General features: G+C 38.6%; 1 protein-coding gene across 1 annotated transcript in view; it reads right to left on the bottom strand.

Annotated features, from left to right (window-relative positions):
* Positions 1 to 2929: 2929 nt before the first annotated feature.
* Positions 2930 to 18985, bottom strand: part of LOC140327306 (5-hydroxytryptamine receptor 7) — a 39863-nt gene continuing 23807 nt past the window's right edge. The window contains exon 3 of the mRNA XM_072406667.1: positions 2930 to 4129. Within this exon, the coding sequence (XP_072262768.1) occupies positions 3358 to 4129 (772 nt within the window). The 3' untranslated portion in view covers positions 2930 to 3357. The remainder of the gene's footprint in view (positions 4130 to 18985) is intronic.

Genomic DNA, 18985 nt, shown 5'->3' with positions numbered 1-18985 from the left:
AGTTTTATTTATATATAGTAAATAATATTTAGATGTTATATTTAATATTTATTCTTAATATGTTAATTTATGTTATGTTACAATTTTGGTTAATAAAAGGCCTACGGGCCATTTAAGCAACATTTGTGTGATTATTTGTGAGTAAGTAAGGGATAGTGGGGTGTTGGAGATTGGGAGGCAGGTGACCAAGATATGTCTTGCCACAGTCATGTAGTTGAGCAGCAAATGTCTCGGCTTATACAGCCTAACACCTCTGATTTTCAGCTCAAATTAGCCTCAGGCTAGTTTACACTAAAATGGAATATATATATATATATATATAAAGGTATATTAGTTTAGCAATAAATGTTCAGATTCTTGCATAAGCCCAATCATAACTGTAAAAGTATTTGATTGAAAATTAAATTAAATGCCTGAATGCATATTGGTAATGTAAAGAACCCTTGAATTTGTTAGGTTTCATTCATTGATTGGTGTTCTGCACCAACTCATCTAAATTCATCTTGTCCATACTTTTGTTATGGGTTAACACACCTTGAAGTTGATCCACACACCTGCTTTATGATCTTTGAGCACACCTTCAATTGATTTTGCAACACGCTAAGTGGTGAACTTGAAATCCACCAAATCGTATTACATGAAACATCTTGCAATTGATGCTGGGACATTGCTTTTGGTGACCATTCACAGATTCAGGAATACATCTGATGAATGACCTTTGCTGTTGTTGTTGAAACATCAAACCCACTTGCTCAACACCCTTTGACTCCAAGATTTCCCTAGTTAAACAGGAGAAGATATCAATATGGTAACAATCGGTGAACAAGATCATTTACTGCTAGAGCTCTTGTGTGCATTGATGGGATAGTGCTGCTTGCCATCATGGGGGCTAGCACAAAAAAATGGAAGGAAGGCAAGATGACGCTATGCCAGTGCTTATAATGGTGGTATAAGAGAGAAGAAGAAGAGTCAAGAAGAAAAGAAAATGTCGCTAGACGGCACAGAAGGTTAAGCGTGTATTAGGTAAATATTGTACTTTTTTTAACATATAAAAAAATATATTGAAAATTACTCTTTAAACAACCACTAGGCCATATCAGAGAAGAGGGCAAAGCCAGTTTATTGAGTTCATAATGAAGAATGGACAAATCGATTAGATGGATTCAGTGCTCATTCCATGAAGCAAAACACATTGGAATAGACACTAGCTTACCATGCTGAATTTTGTTTTTGGTGGTTGTGACATTTTGCAAAATGTATTTAAATAAAAAATACATTTTCAGTTCAATCCATATTGTTACACTCCCACTATATACATAATACCACAAGTTGTCACCTACATAACCATATAAATATAACATTTTTGACATTTTCTGATTTTGTTCTAATTAAGCATACCTCACAATTTTTTTCAATTGGAATAATAAATGGAAACAAATATATTTTACAGTTTTTAGATATATAAATATGTAATTGAGATTGGTGTAATGTAAAAATATCTTACCAATGGTCTTCAATGCTTTCAAATGATTTTTAATGCTTGTGTGTAATTAGATATGTATAAGGGGGCAGCCATATTTGCTCATTAAATTTACAAGCTCCTTCTCCTAGTTTAGGCCTTATGACGCTTCCTAATTCTTTTCTGTGCATGTCCAGGAGTCATGTCTGACTTGTTAAAAAAAAAGATCTTCCATAGACTAACTGTGCAACAGTCATTAAGCATAAAATGCTAATTACTTTCTCTGAAATTCACTTACCATACTGCATTTAAAATGCAAGAATTAAAATATGTAACAGCAAGTAAAAAAGTAAAAAAATGAGTGTCTCATCAAATATATTCTTCGGATAAACATTATAGTAGCTTAATCTGTGTTCTTCATAAAAATAGTCTCCTCTACTCTACTGAACTTTGGACTTTACCTAACCCCCTTTTACCCCCCCCCCCCAGCAAGAGAAGATGCTCAAAATTGAGTTCAGTATCCATCTGAGTCTCCCAGGTTCAAGACTTCCCCAAATCTCACCTGCAATACTGATTTAAAACAGTGTTCCTCAACCAAAGTTCTGTGGAACCTTAGGAGGTTTTTAGGGGTTCCTTGAGCAATGAGCAATTTGTGACTCTCGGGTCAGGTTAAGTGACAACAATAATCTTTTTGGCTATCTGTAAGGGTGAAATTCTTCCCAATGGCCAACATTGTAAGAGGCGTTCTTCCTACTGACCACTACACTAATGTATTGTGGGGTGTGGATGTAGAATCGTAGAAAGATTCTCGAAGACCTGAAAGTTATTTCAAGGATTCCCCTATTGGAAATAAAAAGGTTGAGAAACCTGATCTAAAAGAACACAGCCACAGCAATACTTCAAATTTTATTGCACCAAAAAGAACATAGACCTCTCCTCAGTCCGTGTTCTGTCTGGTTTCTTAGGTCCTGGTGTCTACAATTATGTTCTTCTTGAACTTTATTGTTAGGGATGAACATGGGCAAACTCTGGACCTGCAGCTGGGAGTCTAGGATCAACTTCAAGTGCTTCCTCTTGCTGGAAATAATAAATTGCTATGCTTTACTAAATTAATTCTGTAGTTAAATACCATGTTGGGTCCTGAATCTTCTATCGCGCAGAGACGGAGGTTCCATGTTCAGTGCTCCATGTTGTTGCCCTAATAATGTGTATTAATAATCAACACTTTTGAAAGTGCCACCAGAAAGTGACATAGATGGTGGACTTGGTTAAGTCAGCTTCAGAAAGGGTAATTGGGAGAGTGTGTGGGGGTATTGCATATGCCCAGATTTGGCCTTTAAATATTTCTCTATACACTTGCCCCACTTTTCCTACACTTGTAAAACCCACATCCACTTGAATGAAACCCAACCCCTCTAAAAACAAGAACTAGCTTTAAACTAAAGAATGCTTTTAAATATTGGTAGTCAATGTTTTTTTTTTCTTTACACTTGACACAAAATACAAGTTTTCATAAGTGACGAACTATTACCAAAATAAATGATCTCACAAACTGGTGACGATTGTCTAAACTGAAGTCTCAGAGTGATATTAATCCTTATGTAAACCTTGAAAATTAAGGACAATGCACATTCAGTATCAGTATCAGTTTGCGTGATTTTCTTAAATGCATTTTCCACCCAAGAGTCTGTTCAAGTAGGTAGTGTTTTTTGTTTTTTTTTTGTTTAGTATGTTGACGGGATGCCACAGGCCATTACAAGTAATGGTAATGACCAAAATAAATATCTATTAAATATCACACACAATTCACAATAAAGCATCATCACTTGGAGTAGGCACTGTCTTTAGTAGGTTTCCTTCAAATGAAATTTCACCAAAAAGAAAACCAGACCAAATAGTTACAAGATGCCCTCGTGTCTCTCCGTGACTTTCAGTGCTTCATGCATGCTAGCAGCTGACAACCTTCGATTGATATTGGTGTATTTACACCTAAGTAAGTTCCAGAACGTAGTCCTTAAATCCCTGTTAAAGAAGGCATAGATCAGTGGGTTAATAAGTGAGTTAGTGTAGCCCAACCACAAAAGTGTCCTCTCCAGCCTGAGGGGCATGCAGCTGCACCTAATGCCACAGATGAAAGGCCGGGCTGTAGACAGCAAAAAAAATGGGAGCCAGCAAAAGGTAAAGGCCCCAACGATGATCCCGAGAGTCCTTGCAGCTTTCTGTTCCCGCTTGAAGATGGAAATATTCTTCCTGTCTTGACGGATAAGCTTTGACAAAGTAGCAAACTCTTCCACTGCTTTCTTTTTTTTGGAGTTCTTTTTAGGAGCCGTTTTTTCCTCCAAACAGTATATGCCTTCCTGCTCCATAAGTCTAGGGATGTTCACAAATTTGTGCTTCTCAGCACTGATTTTAGCTGCTACAAAAATCCTCTGGTACATTATGAGCATCACGGTCATGGGGATGTAGAAGGCCACTGCAGTAGAGTAGACAGTATAGCCAAAGTCTTGACTTATGAGACACATCCTTTCCACAGTCACATTTTGGGCCCATCCAAAAAGAGGAGGAAGGGTTATGGAGGCAGAGAGGAGCCAGACAATGAACACCATCTTAGCCATCAGTTTGCCATTTTGGCGAGCAGGGTAGGTCAAGGGACGAGTTATTCCAAGATACCTGTAAAAAAAAAACAAATGTTAAAAACTTGTAGACATCCTAATAAATTTGCATTTTTTTGTTTAAATTTACTGCTTTGGTTATATTGATAAGCAAGAGACCAATTACTCATTTTGTCACAATAGATAAAAAGAAAATTAATCCTACGGCTGCAGTCTAGTTTAGTGTTTTAGTTTGGTTGGAATTATTTATTAAAGCCATGGCCAACTCTTGTCATGCCACCTCCTTTGTATCCATGTTTAAAATTTTAATAGATATAGCCTGTATCTACCTTTTACATCCAGTAGTCCATCATGTTTCCTGGAATGTTTTCCCCTAGCAGGTTATGTGCTGCAACACAAACGTATCACCCAATATAAAATTGAAACCAAAAATGAAAACAGACGTAAAAGTTTTCAAACCCACTCAGTGTCAGTATGTGTTCCAGAATGTGGACGTATGTGACCTGAGATATATGCTGGAGGAAACAGAAGTGCATGATTGGATTTGTCTTCATTTTATGCTCTCTTGACTCTCCACACTGATGATAAGAGACAATAATTAAATCTCATCTGGGTAATGACTTCAAAGTAAGATTCAAAAGATACATCCAAATAAGAGAGTTACAGAGACATAATTAGGAATTGAAACAGAAAACTGTCAAAATTAGAAAATCCCAGTATAATGTAAAATTATAGCGTAGAAAAGAAGCTGCAGACATGAAAAAAAATATTACATAGCCAATTTAAACCTTCAATCTCAGTTTGTAGTACATTAACCCGATGGTCAATGGGATGGATTGCCAATGAATAGATTATTGGTGTCAGTGGAAAGTGACCTGAGAGGCACAAATTGCTCATTGATCAAAGAACACTTACAAACCTTTGTAGGAATCCTGGAGTCTCACAGAACCTTTGGTGAGAAATACTGGTCTGTAGTCTAAATGTAAATGACTTTTTAAACCAAATGCTAGAACCCAATTACAGCTAGAATCTTGTTCCTTTGTTATCATTGGATTCTTGAAGGAAGTGAACATATTTTTGATTGCAGCAAATAATGTAAAGCCAGAAAATGGGTGCACTTGACGATCTTATGAATAAACTTCATAAAATCATGGCAGAAAATGCAGAAAAAGACTGGTGAAGATCTACGTGGACTATCATCATACTTTTTCAACCTGTCCAATAAATAATAAGAGAAGTAATCTTTGATATGCTGATGCCATCAAGTCAAGAGCTGAAGATGTAGAAGACCTCAAAGGCCATAAAATGTAAAGAAGAGAGTAAAAACATCAAGCAAATTGGGGGTATGGCATCAAAGAAGACATCTAACTTCTGAGTTGATTGTAAAAGCATGGAAGGCAGCATCTGTCTCCTTTAACCAACTATTAACAAAGATCCAGCTGTCAAAAAAAAATAACGCAGACTGGCTCTTGGAAGTCCAAGGATAAAAGACCTTGAAAAGATCTTCAAAAGCAGATTGATGTTTGAAAAACAAAGGTCACAATTGTCCAGGTTTTGTAATTTCTGTGTCTTGCTGTGGACAGAAAAACTGGGCAAAAAAGCAAAATACGAAGAATAATAATGTCTTTGAACCTTGCTATTGACAAAAACTGACCTAACTGAACCCTTTTGTTATTTGTCATGTTAAGAAGAACCAACTTTGTTCCCACTGCGGTCATCCTCAGAATCGGTCAGACTCAAAAAAAGACAAAATTGTCCCGAGATCTCAGTTGGAGACCTCGCTGCCAGAGCTGGAACGGTCTCTATATGCCACCCCATCTGTGGCCAGATTTTGCAGGGTGATCAATGTTAGAAATCGCCTTAAAGAAGACTGCCCATGGACAGAGTGGAGCAATCCCTGAGGTACTTGCACCAACAATACTACCACAAAGGGAACAAAGCAGATTCCCTTATGGCCCATAAAATTAGTGACCAGGCTGCCAAAAACACACTCATGGCGGTGTTAGATAACTAGGTCACCCTGCATTATGATCCTGAGAACATTGCCAAGATTTTTGGCGATTATTATAAATCCTTGCACTCTTCAGTTCACAATTAACAATTGGAGGATCAGGCCATGTTTGCCTCATGAATAGATGAGTATCTACATGCTCCCTGCCTACCCTAGAAACCTTAGCAGTGGATGTCCCCAATGAGGCCATCACTGTTGATAGGCCTAATATAAAACCTTCTTACCTTCCCTAATGCCACATCTATCCTCACTATTCAACAGCTACCTGGACGTTGTCCCTATTCTGCAAATTATGCTGCATTCTTACATATCTGTGTTTCCCAAGCCGGGTAAAAACCCACAGAGTCCTTCCAGATACTGTCAAATAGCTTTACTTAATTATTATTATTATTATTATTATTATTATTATTAAACAAGATTTTTAAAGCGCCAACATATTACGCAGCGCTGTACTTAATTCTGTTTAGGCACTTACCTGCCTAGTATATTCAACAAAGATCAGGTTGGTTTTCTGTCATATCGCCAAGCAGGAGATAACACCAGGTGGACAACTCATATTATAGACGTCTTTACCAAAACTGAACTGGGATCAGTGCTACTTAGCCTGGATGCTGAGAAAGCACTTGAAGAATGCCAAGAAAGCACCGGCTTAGCTGGTTATTCCTTACACAAACCCTGCCCTGGATTGGCCTCAATGACCCTTTCTTCCAAGCAATTCAGGCCCATATTCTACTCCAACAGAGGAGGTTCGATTGGCACATGCCAACTCGTCCCTCATACACATCCACAATGGCACTAGAAAGGGATGCCCATTGTCACCACTTCTGTTTAGGATTTGCATAGAACCGCTAGCTCGGACTATCCTCCAACACCCTGACATCCAAGGGGTTCCCAATAGATCTTAAGCTTTTACCATTGCCCTCTACACGGATGACATATTACTGACACTGACAAAAATAATTCCATTATTAACATAGAAGACACTTCACCAATAACTTTGGCTCTTTATATAATGCCAACTATCCAACCCTTTTCCGTGAACTCCACTCACTTCTCAATAAATAACGAGCATTCCCAAAATCCTTTTTTTGCCAGATTGCCCTGGTAAAAATGTCCATACTACCTAAAATGTATTTTTTTGCTACCCTCCCAGTTCCACTTTCATGATTATCATTGGATGACTGCAGGCAGCTGCCCTCGATTTCATCTATGGAATACAAATCCCATCAACTGCTGAAATCTGTACTCAGCTCCCTTTGGGAAAGAGGGGGGCTGGGTGTTCCAGAATTCCTCAAATATTATCTTGCATCTCACCTTCGGCATCTGGCCCCATGGTCTACCCTGCGCACAGTCTGCTCTCAGTGCCAGCCTCTATACTAACATCATTTTTATTTAACCTCATCCTCCTGGATGGACCTCATACCGGCATGGTTGAGCAATGGCATGCCAGGGGCCAATTCCACTTTGGTTATCTGTGCCATCCATGCTCACAACAACTACTAGCCTTCACTGATCTGCAGGGGAAATTTGAAGTCCCTCGTACCAGCTTCTATGGTTATTTGCAAATCAGGCTCTATGCACAGTCCATTATGAATAATCTTACCTTTTCAGCTATGACCAGATTTAAAAGGATATGTGTGGGGGGCCTGGCTCAAAAAGGCCTCATTTCAGAAATCTATATTTAATCCTAAATACAGAACCGGCAATGCCCTTTGTCAAGCATTCTTACATGCTGAAATGGGAGCGGGATCTGGGCAGAGAGTTTCCCCTGGAGATCTGGCAGATGATTTGGAACATTGCTCGGAGGAGCTCCCTTTGTACGTTATTCAAGGAAAAAGTGTATAAGATCCTGATGCACAGGTACCTCACACCTGACAGACTTCATGCCAAATTTCCCATCACTAGTGATCAATGTTGGAGAGGTCAGCGTGCACAGGGGATGCCGAATCACAATTTCGGGACCTGCCCAGTATTGGCCACATATTGGAAATTTTTCAATGACCAGCTCGAGGGTCTGCTCAAAACCCAGATACCCCAAGATAAAGTTACGAACCTATTGGGTCTTCCCCTTTCAAGTCTCTCTAAGCTTGGGAAATAGCTGGCCACCCATATTTTGATGGCAGTTAGATGCCTCATATCGCGGAATTGGAAGTCGACTTCTCCTCCTGGGGTTCTGAACCCCCCTACCCGAATTAAAGATTTCCAGCTAATGGAACATCTTACAGCTAATGTACGGCTATATGGGAACCATGGGATTCTTTACAATCCCCCTTTCATATAATATTATATAAGAAGAAGAGCCTGCCTAATACAAGGGGCAAATATATTAGGAAAAGTTGACTGGAAATGTAGAATAGCAATAAGGTGGCTGGAAACTGTGACAAAAAGTATAAATATTCCATTGCAAATACTTGAGACCCAAATACAAGACTGATCATTCTGGAGAACAACTACTGATGTTGATCTTGACAATTCACAATTAAAATACTATTAATATTAAGGAGTGTATAAAGCAAATATTAATAAAAAAAAGCAGGAGAAAAGTTTATTTCTTGCCAGATTTTGATCATTCTGTGAATTTTGACTAAATACTGCTGGTGATATCCCTCCCTACCCTTCACAGGAAGCTTACAAGCTTTTGATACAGCCAGTTTGCTTTGAAGGATGCCAATTTGTCCAGGAGCAAACCTTTGTGGTATTTAACTGATGAACCTGATCAGACAATAATATTAGATTTATGCAGTTTTTGAAGTGTTTCTCAACCAGAGTTCTTCTATTGAAGTTGGGAGGGTCATGGTTGGTAATTAACATTTAGATCAATACCATCTAAATACCTTGATAAACAATATGTTCTTGCTCCAAGTCAATTTGTTAATATTACTTTAAATATGTTGCTTTTACTCATTCACTGCTGGCTCCCGATGCATAGAGCAATGTAAGAAGGTAATACACAAAAGGAAAGGGGGAACATTGAGGCCCTGGAGTTCCTGTTCATACAAGGCCCCATGCTCCATTAACAATGACAGACAGAGCTTTATTCCTACAACCTGTCACCCAAATGGTTGTTGGGGTATGCAAGGTGACTTTTTGGAATCTAAAAGCCCCATCATCCTAGGGAATATGTACAGGGGTACATCATACTTTTTACCCATTCCACGAATTGTAATTTTAAAAAATAATTTAGGCTTTTACTCAGAAGTAAATTCAATCCTAATTACATCATCCAATGATATAAATGTACGTCAGTGCCAACAACTCCTGATTATCAACGTTAACTTCCCTTGCTAAAAGACACTTTTCTGAGCCATGCTCTGTAAAAAAGTCCCAGTTGATTTGTTCAATTTTTCAGAGCCAGCCATGGCTAAAACTGTCAATGATTCATTCGGTTAAGCCGCCAGTGCTGTATTTACATAGAGCTGACTGGGAAATCAATCATTTTAGTGGCGGCCAGTTAACTTTAATAATCAGTGCTCATTGTGATTGGCATGAAGTTACATCATAGGATAACATGATTGATGTTGGATTTACTGTGAGGATCAAAAAAAAGTTATTTATTAAACATTTTGAAGTATGTGTTGTGTTTTTATTTTGAATAAACTATTTTTTCACATTGGGGCTATCAATTCTAGGTCTCTTGTTTAACTCTCTCTGGAAGGGTTAAGGTGTTTTATGTACTCCTGTATTAACTCCCTAGTGTTGTGGTTGGGGGTATTCTCCCCACATCTGAAAAGTCAGGGAGCCTTCCTTGTTCCAAATCATAGATTCTATACTATTACTATATACAAAGAAGCAGATCAGTATGACAGGCTACAAGCTGAATTCTGCAGAATGATAGGTCAATATTATCAGGCTCCATATTTCTCTTATGACCGCCATCTTTATTAAGGGCAAAGCAGAACAGAAAAATTCAGTCAGTTCAAGCCTAATCAGATTGGATTCATTCATATATGGAAATTTTGAGTTGGATTTCAATTTAAAAAAAAAGGTTTAAATGGCTGAAATTAGAAGCTCTTTATTTAGATATTGGCTCAGCTGCATTGGGTATATGGCTCCAATCCATATGGGTTGCAATGATGTCAATCCTGATGTCGGCCACAGTCCTCTGTAAAAGACAAAGCCGAGCATGCCAATGCATCACCAGTCCAGTCTATCATGGGATGTGCCTGAGTCTGGGAACTTTTGCTTTTGAAATTCTGAGTTCCGATTTGAGAGTGGAACATCTTCGATCTCCAATCGGATTTATTCAATTACTAATTAAAGGCAATTAGACTCTATGCTAAGCCAAGTGTGCCACAGAATAACATTACCCTAAGAAATACAATAATACCTGAAGTTTTAATTCAGGATACAACAGAAAAAAGCAAACCACAACAGTCTACTAAAGTATAACAAAGAAAAAGTACATCATCAATTAAAAATAAAATTAAAGTGCAGGCAAGTAGGCTTTTCTTATGACGTTGTAAGTCTTTTCTGTCTCCAACCAATTTGTCATCTTTTTCTTCTGTACATAAAACTGCGTATGGAAGTAATTCTAACAGAAAAAAGTCACTTTTTGCATATACATAGGCATTGCTAATATTCTGTTTGGCCAATTTGTAAAAGCGTCCATCTGATAAAAACATCATCACTTTTCAGCCTGATTGACACTCCTATAATTAATACAGTCTTTGTGTGTACATGTCTCATTTACCATATTTGTATAGTGGGGATCAATCTTATCATTGATGTTTCTTCAAGTACATTGCTCAAAACTTTTTAGCTATCTGCTGCTTTAGAGAGTGGAGAACAACTACTCAATTTAAATGAATAGAGATTCTGATTGCCTCTTTAGAGGTTTTACTGTACCTCTGTACTCTACTTTTAAAAGTCTAATCGCAAGGGAATAAAACTCGTTCCCTGTATGAATAGGTTTCTAAAAGTGAATATGAATACTTATATAATAATATCATCTGTCACTTTAGAGTTTGATGGCTATTCTGAGAGTATGTGTTGGAAGAATATCTTGCATCCTGGGGGGCAGGGCACAGAACATACTGTATGTACTTGAATATAAACTTACCTATCAACTGATGTACATATTGTTACCTGACAAAAACCAGGAAACGTATTTTGACTTGAGTATAAACCTATGGCAGTCACTGTTCATTTTTAATAATCAATACTAATATCAATCAAGACTATTATTTTTACACAATATTTAAATAGCGCCATCATATTACGCAGCGCTATACAAAGTCCATAGTCATGTCACTAACTGTCCCTCAAAAGAGCTCACAATCTAATGTCCCTACCATTGTCATATACAATTTATACAGCCTAAGGTCAATTTTTGGGGGGAAGCCAATTAACCAAACTGCATGTTTTTGTGATGTGGGAGGAAACCCATGCAGACACAAGGAGAACCTGCAAACTCCATGCAGATAGTTGTCCTGGCCAAGATTCGAACCTGGGACCTAGCGCTGCAAAGGCAAGAGAGCCACCATGCTGCCCATATAGATATAAAGATATGCCAGAAAATGAATGTGCATAAATACATCCATGGGGTGGTATTTAAATGGGGAAAAAAATACATTACCTTAAGCTCTATATTCCACTTTGGCCATTAGATGGCCACTGATGATGTAGCTCCTGTGAGTCCTCAGAAGTTACATTTTTTCCAGTGGCTGCGTCACACGGAGCTCTGCACCACGCGGCACATGCTCCATACAGTGCTAAGCCACCAGGAGCTAGAGAGTTATTTTTTTTGACAAAAGAGACATTGCATTAGTACTGCTAATGCTAATCCACTATTACTATTTGTGATATTTTGTGCATTATTTTGGCCACCAGTTCATGGTGCTACATTAAAATGTGTTACAAATAGATTGTCTTTGGCAGCTTTGATTTGTCAAACTGTAGACAAATGTAGCTCCAGGATATGTCACTAGGTGTCATGTCAAGGATAGATTAAGATTCCTTATCTAAGGGTGTTTTGTCCCCCAAAAAATTAATGGTTTATACTCGAGTATATGTCATGGGATGAGTTTTAACATCATAAAACTGTCCTGCAGCACATGTAGCCCTTGACAGCCAATGCAGTGGCCAACATCTTTAGACAATTTTTGTCTGAACAAATCAACTGTCTATCTTTAGACAAAAGCATGCACCAATTATGTATTTTCACTCCACGGGTGTTGGATTTTGACCTTTAAAATCCCTATGAAACCTATATTATTGTTCGTAATTCCATTCTGAATGAATCACATCTCTGCCCAGACACAAACAGTCTTACACTCTGCCAAGATTTTCTTTGACTAACCATGCCAAATGGCTTTGAAGGTGAGAAGTGACCTCTTGCAGGTGATTCATTTGCAGGCTAGGATTAAGGATGAGTGTGGAAGAGATGATGTGATACACGAAAGGAATCATTGTAGGCACGGTCATAAAGGTCATTTCTAAGAACAAATAAAAGCAACAATATATGGAAGATGGAACATCATTGTTTTATAGATTTTGTACTTGTCAAAATGTTATTTCTTATGCCATTTGCTATTTCATCTCTGCCTACAAAGTATAATATTTTAAAGCTACAATAGTAAGATAAAAACTCTATGCACTAAAATGGACAATAACTGGACAGGCACCATTTTTCCAACACAGCACACCAGAAGCAATGGTGATGTGATGGAACTCATGTATCAGACTTGTATTGCCTTAGTGCTTGGGGTGCCACTGAAAATGAACTGCACCGCAGTGTGCTAATGTGTGCAATGGTTGGATATAAATGGACCTTGGGGGGATGACAGAAAACACCTTTTTAAATGCTTTCCAATGTCTCTTTTTGGACCCTCACCCCAATACTCAAACTTAATCTAAAGTAAATATCTTAGCGCTAACTTTTTTTAGTTTTGGATTAGATTTGGAGTCACAGTAAATTGAGGAATAAGAACCCCTTATTCTTGATTCTGATTCTCCTTTCTTGGTCCTGGAATCTATTCTAACAAGGGAAAATGATGATGGAATAGAAATTCAGCTATGAAAATGAAGTTATCACCAAAACAGGAGTAAACAATTTTCCAATGGGAACACCTGTTCTACGGACACAGGAAATCCCTTGTCTTTTCTTTTACCCTTTTTCTTTTAGTATGTCTGATTTGGGAAGCTTTTGGAACAGTTTCCTACTTTAAAGAGATGTATTAGGGATGTCAGATTACTTTATTACTTATCATGGAGAAAACCATCAGTTGGTTATGATTGTTTAGAAGTACAGTTAACTTAGATTTACTTTCTTGCCTTTTTTTTTTTTTGGAAATGATGACCCATTTTAGAGGAGTAAGGAGGATTCACTACTTCCAAGGGAGAGAAAGAATTTGTGTACAGCTGGAGATGGTGCCAGAGCTATTTGTTAGGGTATGTGCTTCCATTATTGTTATTATAATTATTATTAATTATTATTATTAATATTAATAAACAGGATTTATATAGCACCAACATATTATGCAGTGCTGATCAATAAATAGGGGTTGCAAATAACATACAGATACAGACAGTGACACAGTAGCAGCCATAAATATGTGTTAAGTTCTATCAGCATCAGTAACAACCCGTCAACTAACATTCCGAACCATTCTTTTGATCTATAATATGTAAGTAGTTTTAGGTAGAGGGCATCCCCTTCACTTGCTGCCTGACTGGCATTGAGACAATTGTTTGACCTCAGCTACATTAGAAAACATGAGAGAGCCCAGGGTGTCATAAAGACTACTCTTTATCTGCATCTGTATGTATATATATATATATATATATATATATATATATATATATATTGGCAAGTTCTTTCTGCATCTGTATCTCTGTATCTGGGACTTCATGGGTTTCACATTTGCAAAACAATTTACTATTTTCTCTTACTTTTTAGAAATCTATTCTAAATCTAGAAAAGCAAATAGAATTTGGCCTTAACACAATGTAAGCAGGATCCAAATTAAGGTGCTAGTAAAAACAAGGTTAGGGACAAGTTTGTGTCTGTCAAGAACAGGTGCCCTGGGGTGCCATACTCTCTACAGGAACCATTTAACAGAAAATGGAGTTTAGGACAATTATGAATTCATGCATTTCAGCTCCATGAACAACTGCATTCTCCTAATTGGGGCCCTGGAGAAGGTGAGGGCTTTGGCCAATTGACCAGTTTGCTGTCCCCAAAACCTAGAGGCATTGCAATAATGTTTTTGCACCGTTGTAATACGTATAAACTCTATCTAAAGCCATCTATGTTTCTCTAAGTGCATCTAAACTTTTCTTCTTTTTTTTACTTTTGAGTGTTGAGAGTTTGGAATTATTTTCAGGTATTGCAGCTTACTTGCTGATCTCTGAAAAGCAATACTAACCCCCTCTTCCAGTCCTCTCTAAGTGATCAAGGCCACAAATAATACAAACATGAACACATTGCTCTTAATACCCACCTAAAGCCATAGTAATATGATGCCCTAGCTTCTGGTTTTTGGGGTGTCAATGTCCGTTCCTACTGTGAGGGGTTACGCTCAGGATCGCCTTTGCTGGGGTCAATGGACGCTTGTCTGGTTCATCCAACTCAGATCACACACCGAGGTATCAGTCTTAAGCTGGCTTGAAGCCAGGTTTATTGAAGGTTGCAGATAAAATAACAAAACAGCAAAAGAAAACCTTGCCTGTCCGGCACTTACTATACATCAGACATCCCTGTCTATCAGCTGGAGGGCTTCTCCCTGTCAGCTCAAAACCAAGCTTTCAGCAACCTTCTACTGACTTTTGAGCTCACTCACCCAGACTGACTTTCTGAGTCTCTCAGCTGAGCTCCCTCACAGACCGACTGTCTGTGTCTCCAGCAGAGCTCACTCACACAGTCCACCTGTCTGTGTCTCCAAACAGAGCTTAACTCACACAGACCCCTGTCTGTGTCTCCAAACAGAGCTGAACTCTCACACAGACCCCTATCTGTGTCTCTCCAAATAGAGCTGCACTGACACAAACCTGTCTGTGTCTCTCCAAGCCAAGCTACTGACTGAGCTCCTTGCTCATGTTATATCCCCACCCTCAGTGCTTCTTTATTAATTATCTCACAGGTGAGAGTCTTTCACCTGCTACTTCACATAGGAATCTTGGGCAAATATATCTCATAAGAGAGGAACCTTGGGCAAATATATCTCCCTTCCACCTCCAATCCTGCCTTGGTGTCATACTACATAGAGGTACTAGAAATCCTAGAGGCTGTTATCTCTTCAAATCTAAAAGAGGAGATTGCAATACTGATGTTAACACATGCAGACATTAAGGATGGCACAAATTGTGACTGCACAAGGGCCCTGAACCCTCTTCAGCCAACTGGGGCACCCACTGTGGCTACATGTCAGTTCAGGAGGGAGGCCACAAATTATATCTGCAGAGGGGCCCACTGTTTTACTAAACCGGCCGCTGGATGCCAACACATCTGCAGTGCTCATTTGGGAACAATGCCATCAAGATAACTGAATGGCATATTTAGTGAACTAGTTTTCGTCTGTAATTGGGCTTTAAATGTCCGGTGGTTTTAGATAAGGACTAATCTTGGGACAAGCAATTGGGCTACATTCTATTACTTTCTTTAAATTTAGAAATTTCGGGACTATTTCTCTGAATTAATTTTTCCTATCCAGCATTAGTTGTGGAATAATTAGTTATCTTAACCAATTTGTCATTTCACTTCCATGTAAATAGAATGAACCTATCTCCTTGTCTCCTTTTTGCTCAGTTCAAGGTTGTTCTTGTAACATCTCCCGGTATGGATACACTATCCTCCTACGGAGACAACACATAAGACATTCACAAGTGTAATTTGCAGCCGTGATCTTGTGAAATAATTACAAACGATCGCTGCTTATTGTAGGTTACCATGACAATCTCGGCAGGACGTTTAGTCTATAGCGCTCTACACGGTCTATTTATGGGTAGAGACTGGTGAACCTGAAGTAATTTGTTTTGTTAAGTCACTTCATATAATTCTAATGGAACCGTATGAGGTCACAGACTTAACCACAACAGCACCTGAGAATCATTCACTGAATTAAGATGGAGCGACTCCCGCTTAAAGTACCCAGCGGGAGAGGTGACATGAAATTGCATTTAGTGACATGATTCAAATCAGCAGCTCATGCAGAAGAGCTATTCTGGGGGAAGAAAAGTGCATCAGCTCTTTGAGTCTATGATTTAACTGAACACCGAGTGCTTCAAGGTTTAGACCATTCCGAACCTTACAGTTTCATTTATGGTAGATGATGGAATGGTAAATAAACTGCTGGTTTCTTCTAGGGACCTTGGTAATAAGATGTCCACACATGAGTCCTTAGATCTGCACACGTACTGGACCGTTACAGAAAGGTCAACATTTAAATTAATTTTATATCACGATAAATTAAAAGGAAGCAGAGACCTTGGTCCAGATTTATTAAAGCTTTCCAAGGCTGGAGAGAATACACTTTCATCAGTGAAGCTGGGTGATACAGCAAACCTGGAATGGATCTGGTCCAGGACTGAAAACATTTGCTAACAGGAAATCCATTGCTGGTGTGCTGGATCACCCAGTTTCACTGATAAAAGTGTATTCTCTCCAGCCTTGGAGAGCTTTATTAAATCAGACCCGTTGAATGATAGAAGAATGATACAAGAGTGTGGCCAAGAACTGAGTGATCAGAATATACATAATATTGTCACCTTGCCACAATCTCTGGTTGTTCTGATTTTAAGTACGCCTAGAAGTGATATTTTAGTATCAGGTGAATAGTTAATGTCTTCTAATAAGAAGGCTTTTTACAAGGTTTGAAACTTCTCCCTGCCATGCTTCTCGACTCCGGGGTATTCCTGCCTACTTTCATATTTACTTGCATGTCCCTGCTGTTACATTCTTCATATTAAAAAAAAAAACAACAACAAATCGAGCTGGAACCCATCATACGGCATGCGTGTAGATTTCATATTAATAGAGTCTTTGCGAGAGACATAACTAATTGTCTGGTGATTTACCACTGCAGCATCTACCAAAAATAGAATATCACTTTTCAGTAGATTTTTCCTTCAATGTAAACCTGCTGTCTTATTAGGTTTATTAAAATGTCATAATGATTATAACAGGCATCTAGTGGTTGCCACACATACATGTAAAGAAAAATTCGAACAATTGCTTATTTCAACAGGTTAGTTTGAAGCAAACAGAAAAATTGTATATGATTGTAAGTGCTTCTAGACATAGTTCCAATACTTATATCCTGTATGAATCATGTGTAATTTTTCACAGTTACGAAATTTCCTTTACTTCAACGTAATCTGTCTCTTTTTTCCAACATGTTTGGTCTAATTTGGCTTCTTCGGGGGAGTTTCCAAGACGTAAAATGCAGAATTATCCTGATATATTCAAGGGTTAGTAGATACTATATTATGATATTATGATCTTGGTTTGGAGAGGTTTGTTCCAGTGGTAATCCCTCTCTTCCCATCAATGATGGATGAGGAAAAAGATGTACCAGCCTGAGTGGCTGAGCATTAACACGTCCTTTGATAGTCAACATGCTGACAGCTGGAATCTGTCATGGACAAGTTCCACCTCTAGTTTGGGTATGAGGAGTAGGAGGGGTGGGTAGTACCCTCTCAGGAGGGAGGGTTTAACTATTGTTGCTCCATGGGGTCTGTTTTCCAGGAGGGTGTAAAGCTCTGCTGGATACTGTATGTACGTGGGTCTGTTTAGTAGCAGAAGCTAAGGCACCAAGTAGATCCCTGGCAATATCAAAATTCCGGAAACTCTTTTATATAAATTATTTCTCAAGATATATAAATTCATTTCTGAAGACAAAGCTGAGCCCCCCTTTTACCTGTCAGTAAAGCTTCCCGCTTCTTTAAAAAAGTAGTAGTAAGCTGCAGGTGGGGCAGGAACTCAACTTTATCAACAGGTGTTTTCGCCCCTGTCAAATAAGGGTGTTATTATAGTCCTACCCCAAAGTGACTACACTACTTCTAAACAGATACAGTATTGGAAGCAAATGTGTGACCTTAGAACATGAACTGTGTTACTAATAGGATCGGAAATTAAAATGAAATGATATGTAATGAAATAAATGTAGTAACTATATTTAAGGCCTGGTAACCTGCAATATAATACATTTTACTTAATGCTTAAAAGCTCTTCTCCAGACTCAAACTCATTCCATTTAACCCATCCTGTTGTCTTCTTTCTTACCTTGTGAAATACAAGGTAAGAATATACAAAATACACCCTACTTAATCTGCTATCCAGATCCCTTGCCAATGCCATTTCCAGGTGCAGGGTATCAGATGTGCCTATGTCAACTGGTCCCCTATAGTCGCTGCTGGAGATACTGTACCTCTTCTAGAGCATGGTAGGACCTGGATGTCCACATCACTGTCTTCCGAGGACCACTCCTCCCAAAAACGGTAGAAAGGCAAAAATCCAAGAGAAGAGCATCATGGGATCTTAGTTATAGGGACATAAAAAAGGCACAAAAGGCATTTAGAGACTAGGTGGACTAGGTGATGCCGAGAAAAAAGCTTTAAGAGGTCAACAAAGTAGATACCATTGGAGAAACCAGTTTGGTCTTTTGCATTGCAAGTCCTGACCCAGATCATTTACAGCAAGTATACTGATAATGGTATATATGACAAACTTTGGGAAGAATGGTCATAGGGTAACAAAAGCTATGATTTCACCCACCATGGTTTTAGGTTAATACAACCTCTGACTTCACCCAGCATAGCCACAGGGTAACACAACCTATGATTTCACCCATTGTGGTCCTAGGGTAGCAACCTATGATTTTACCCAGCATGGCCACAGGATAACACTACCTATGATTTCACCCATTGTGGTTCTAGGGTAGCAACCTATGATTTTACCCAGCATGG

Source organism: Pyxicephalus adspersus, chromosome 3, assembly GCF_032062135.1.
Source record: "Pyxicephalus adspersus chromosome 3, UCB_Pads_2.0, whole genome shotgun sequence".
NCBI lineage: Eukaryota > Metazoa > Chordata > Amphibia > Anura > Pyxicephalidae > Pyxicephalus > Pyxicephalus adspersus.
The sequence above is the reverse complement of the archived record's forward strand: the minus strand, read 5'-3'. Positions and strand labels throughout refer to the sequence as shown.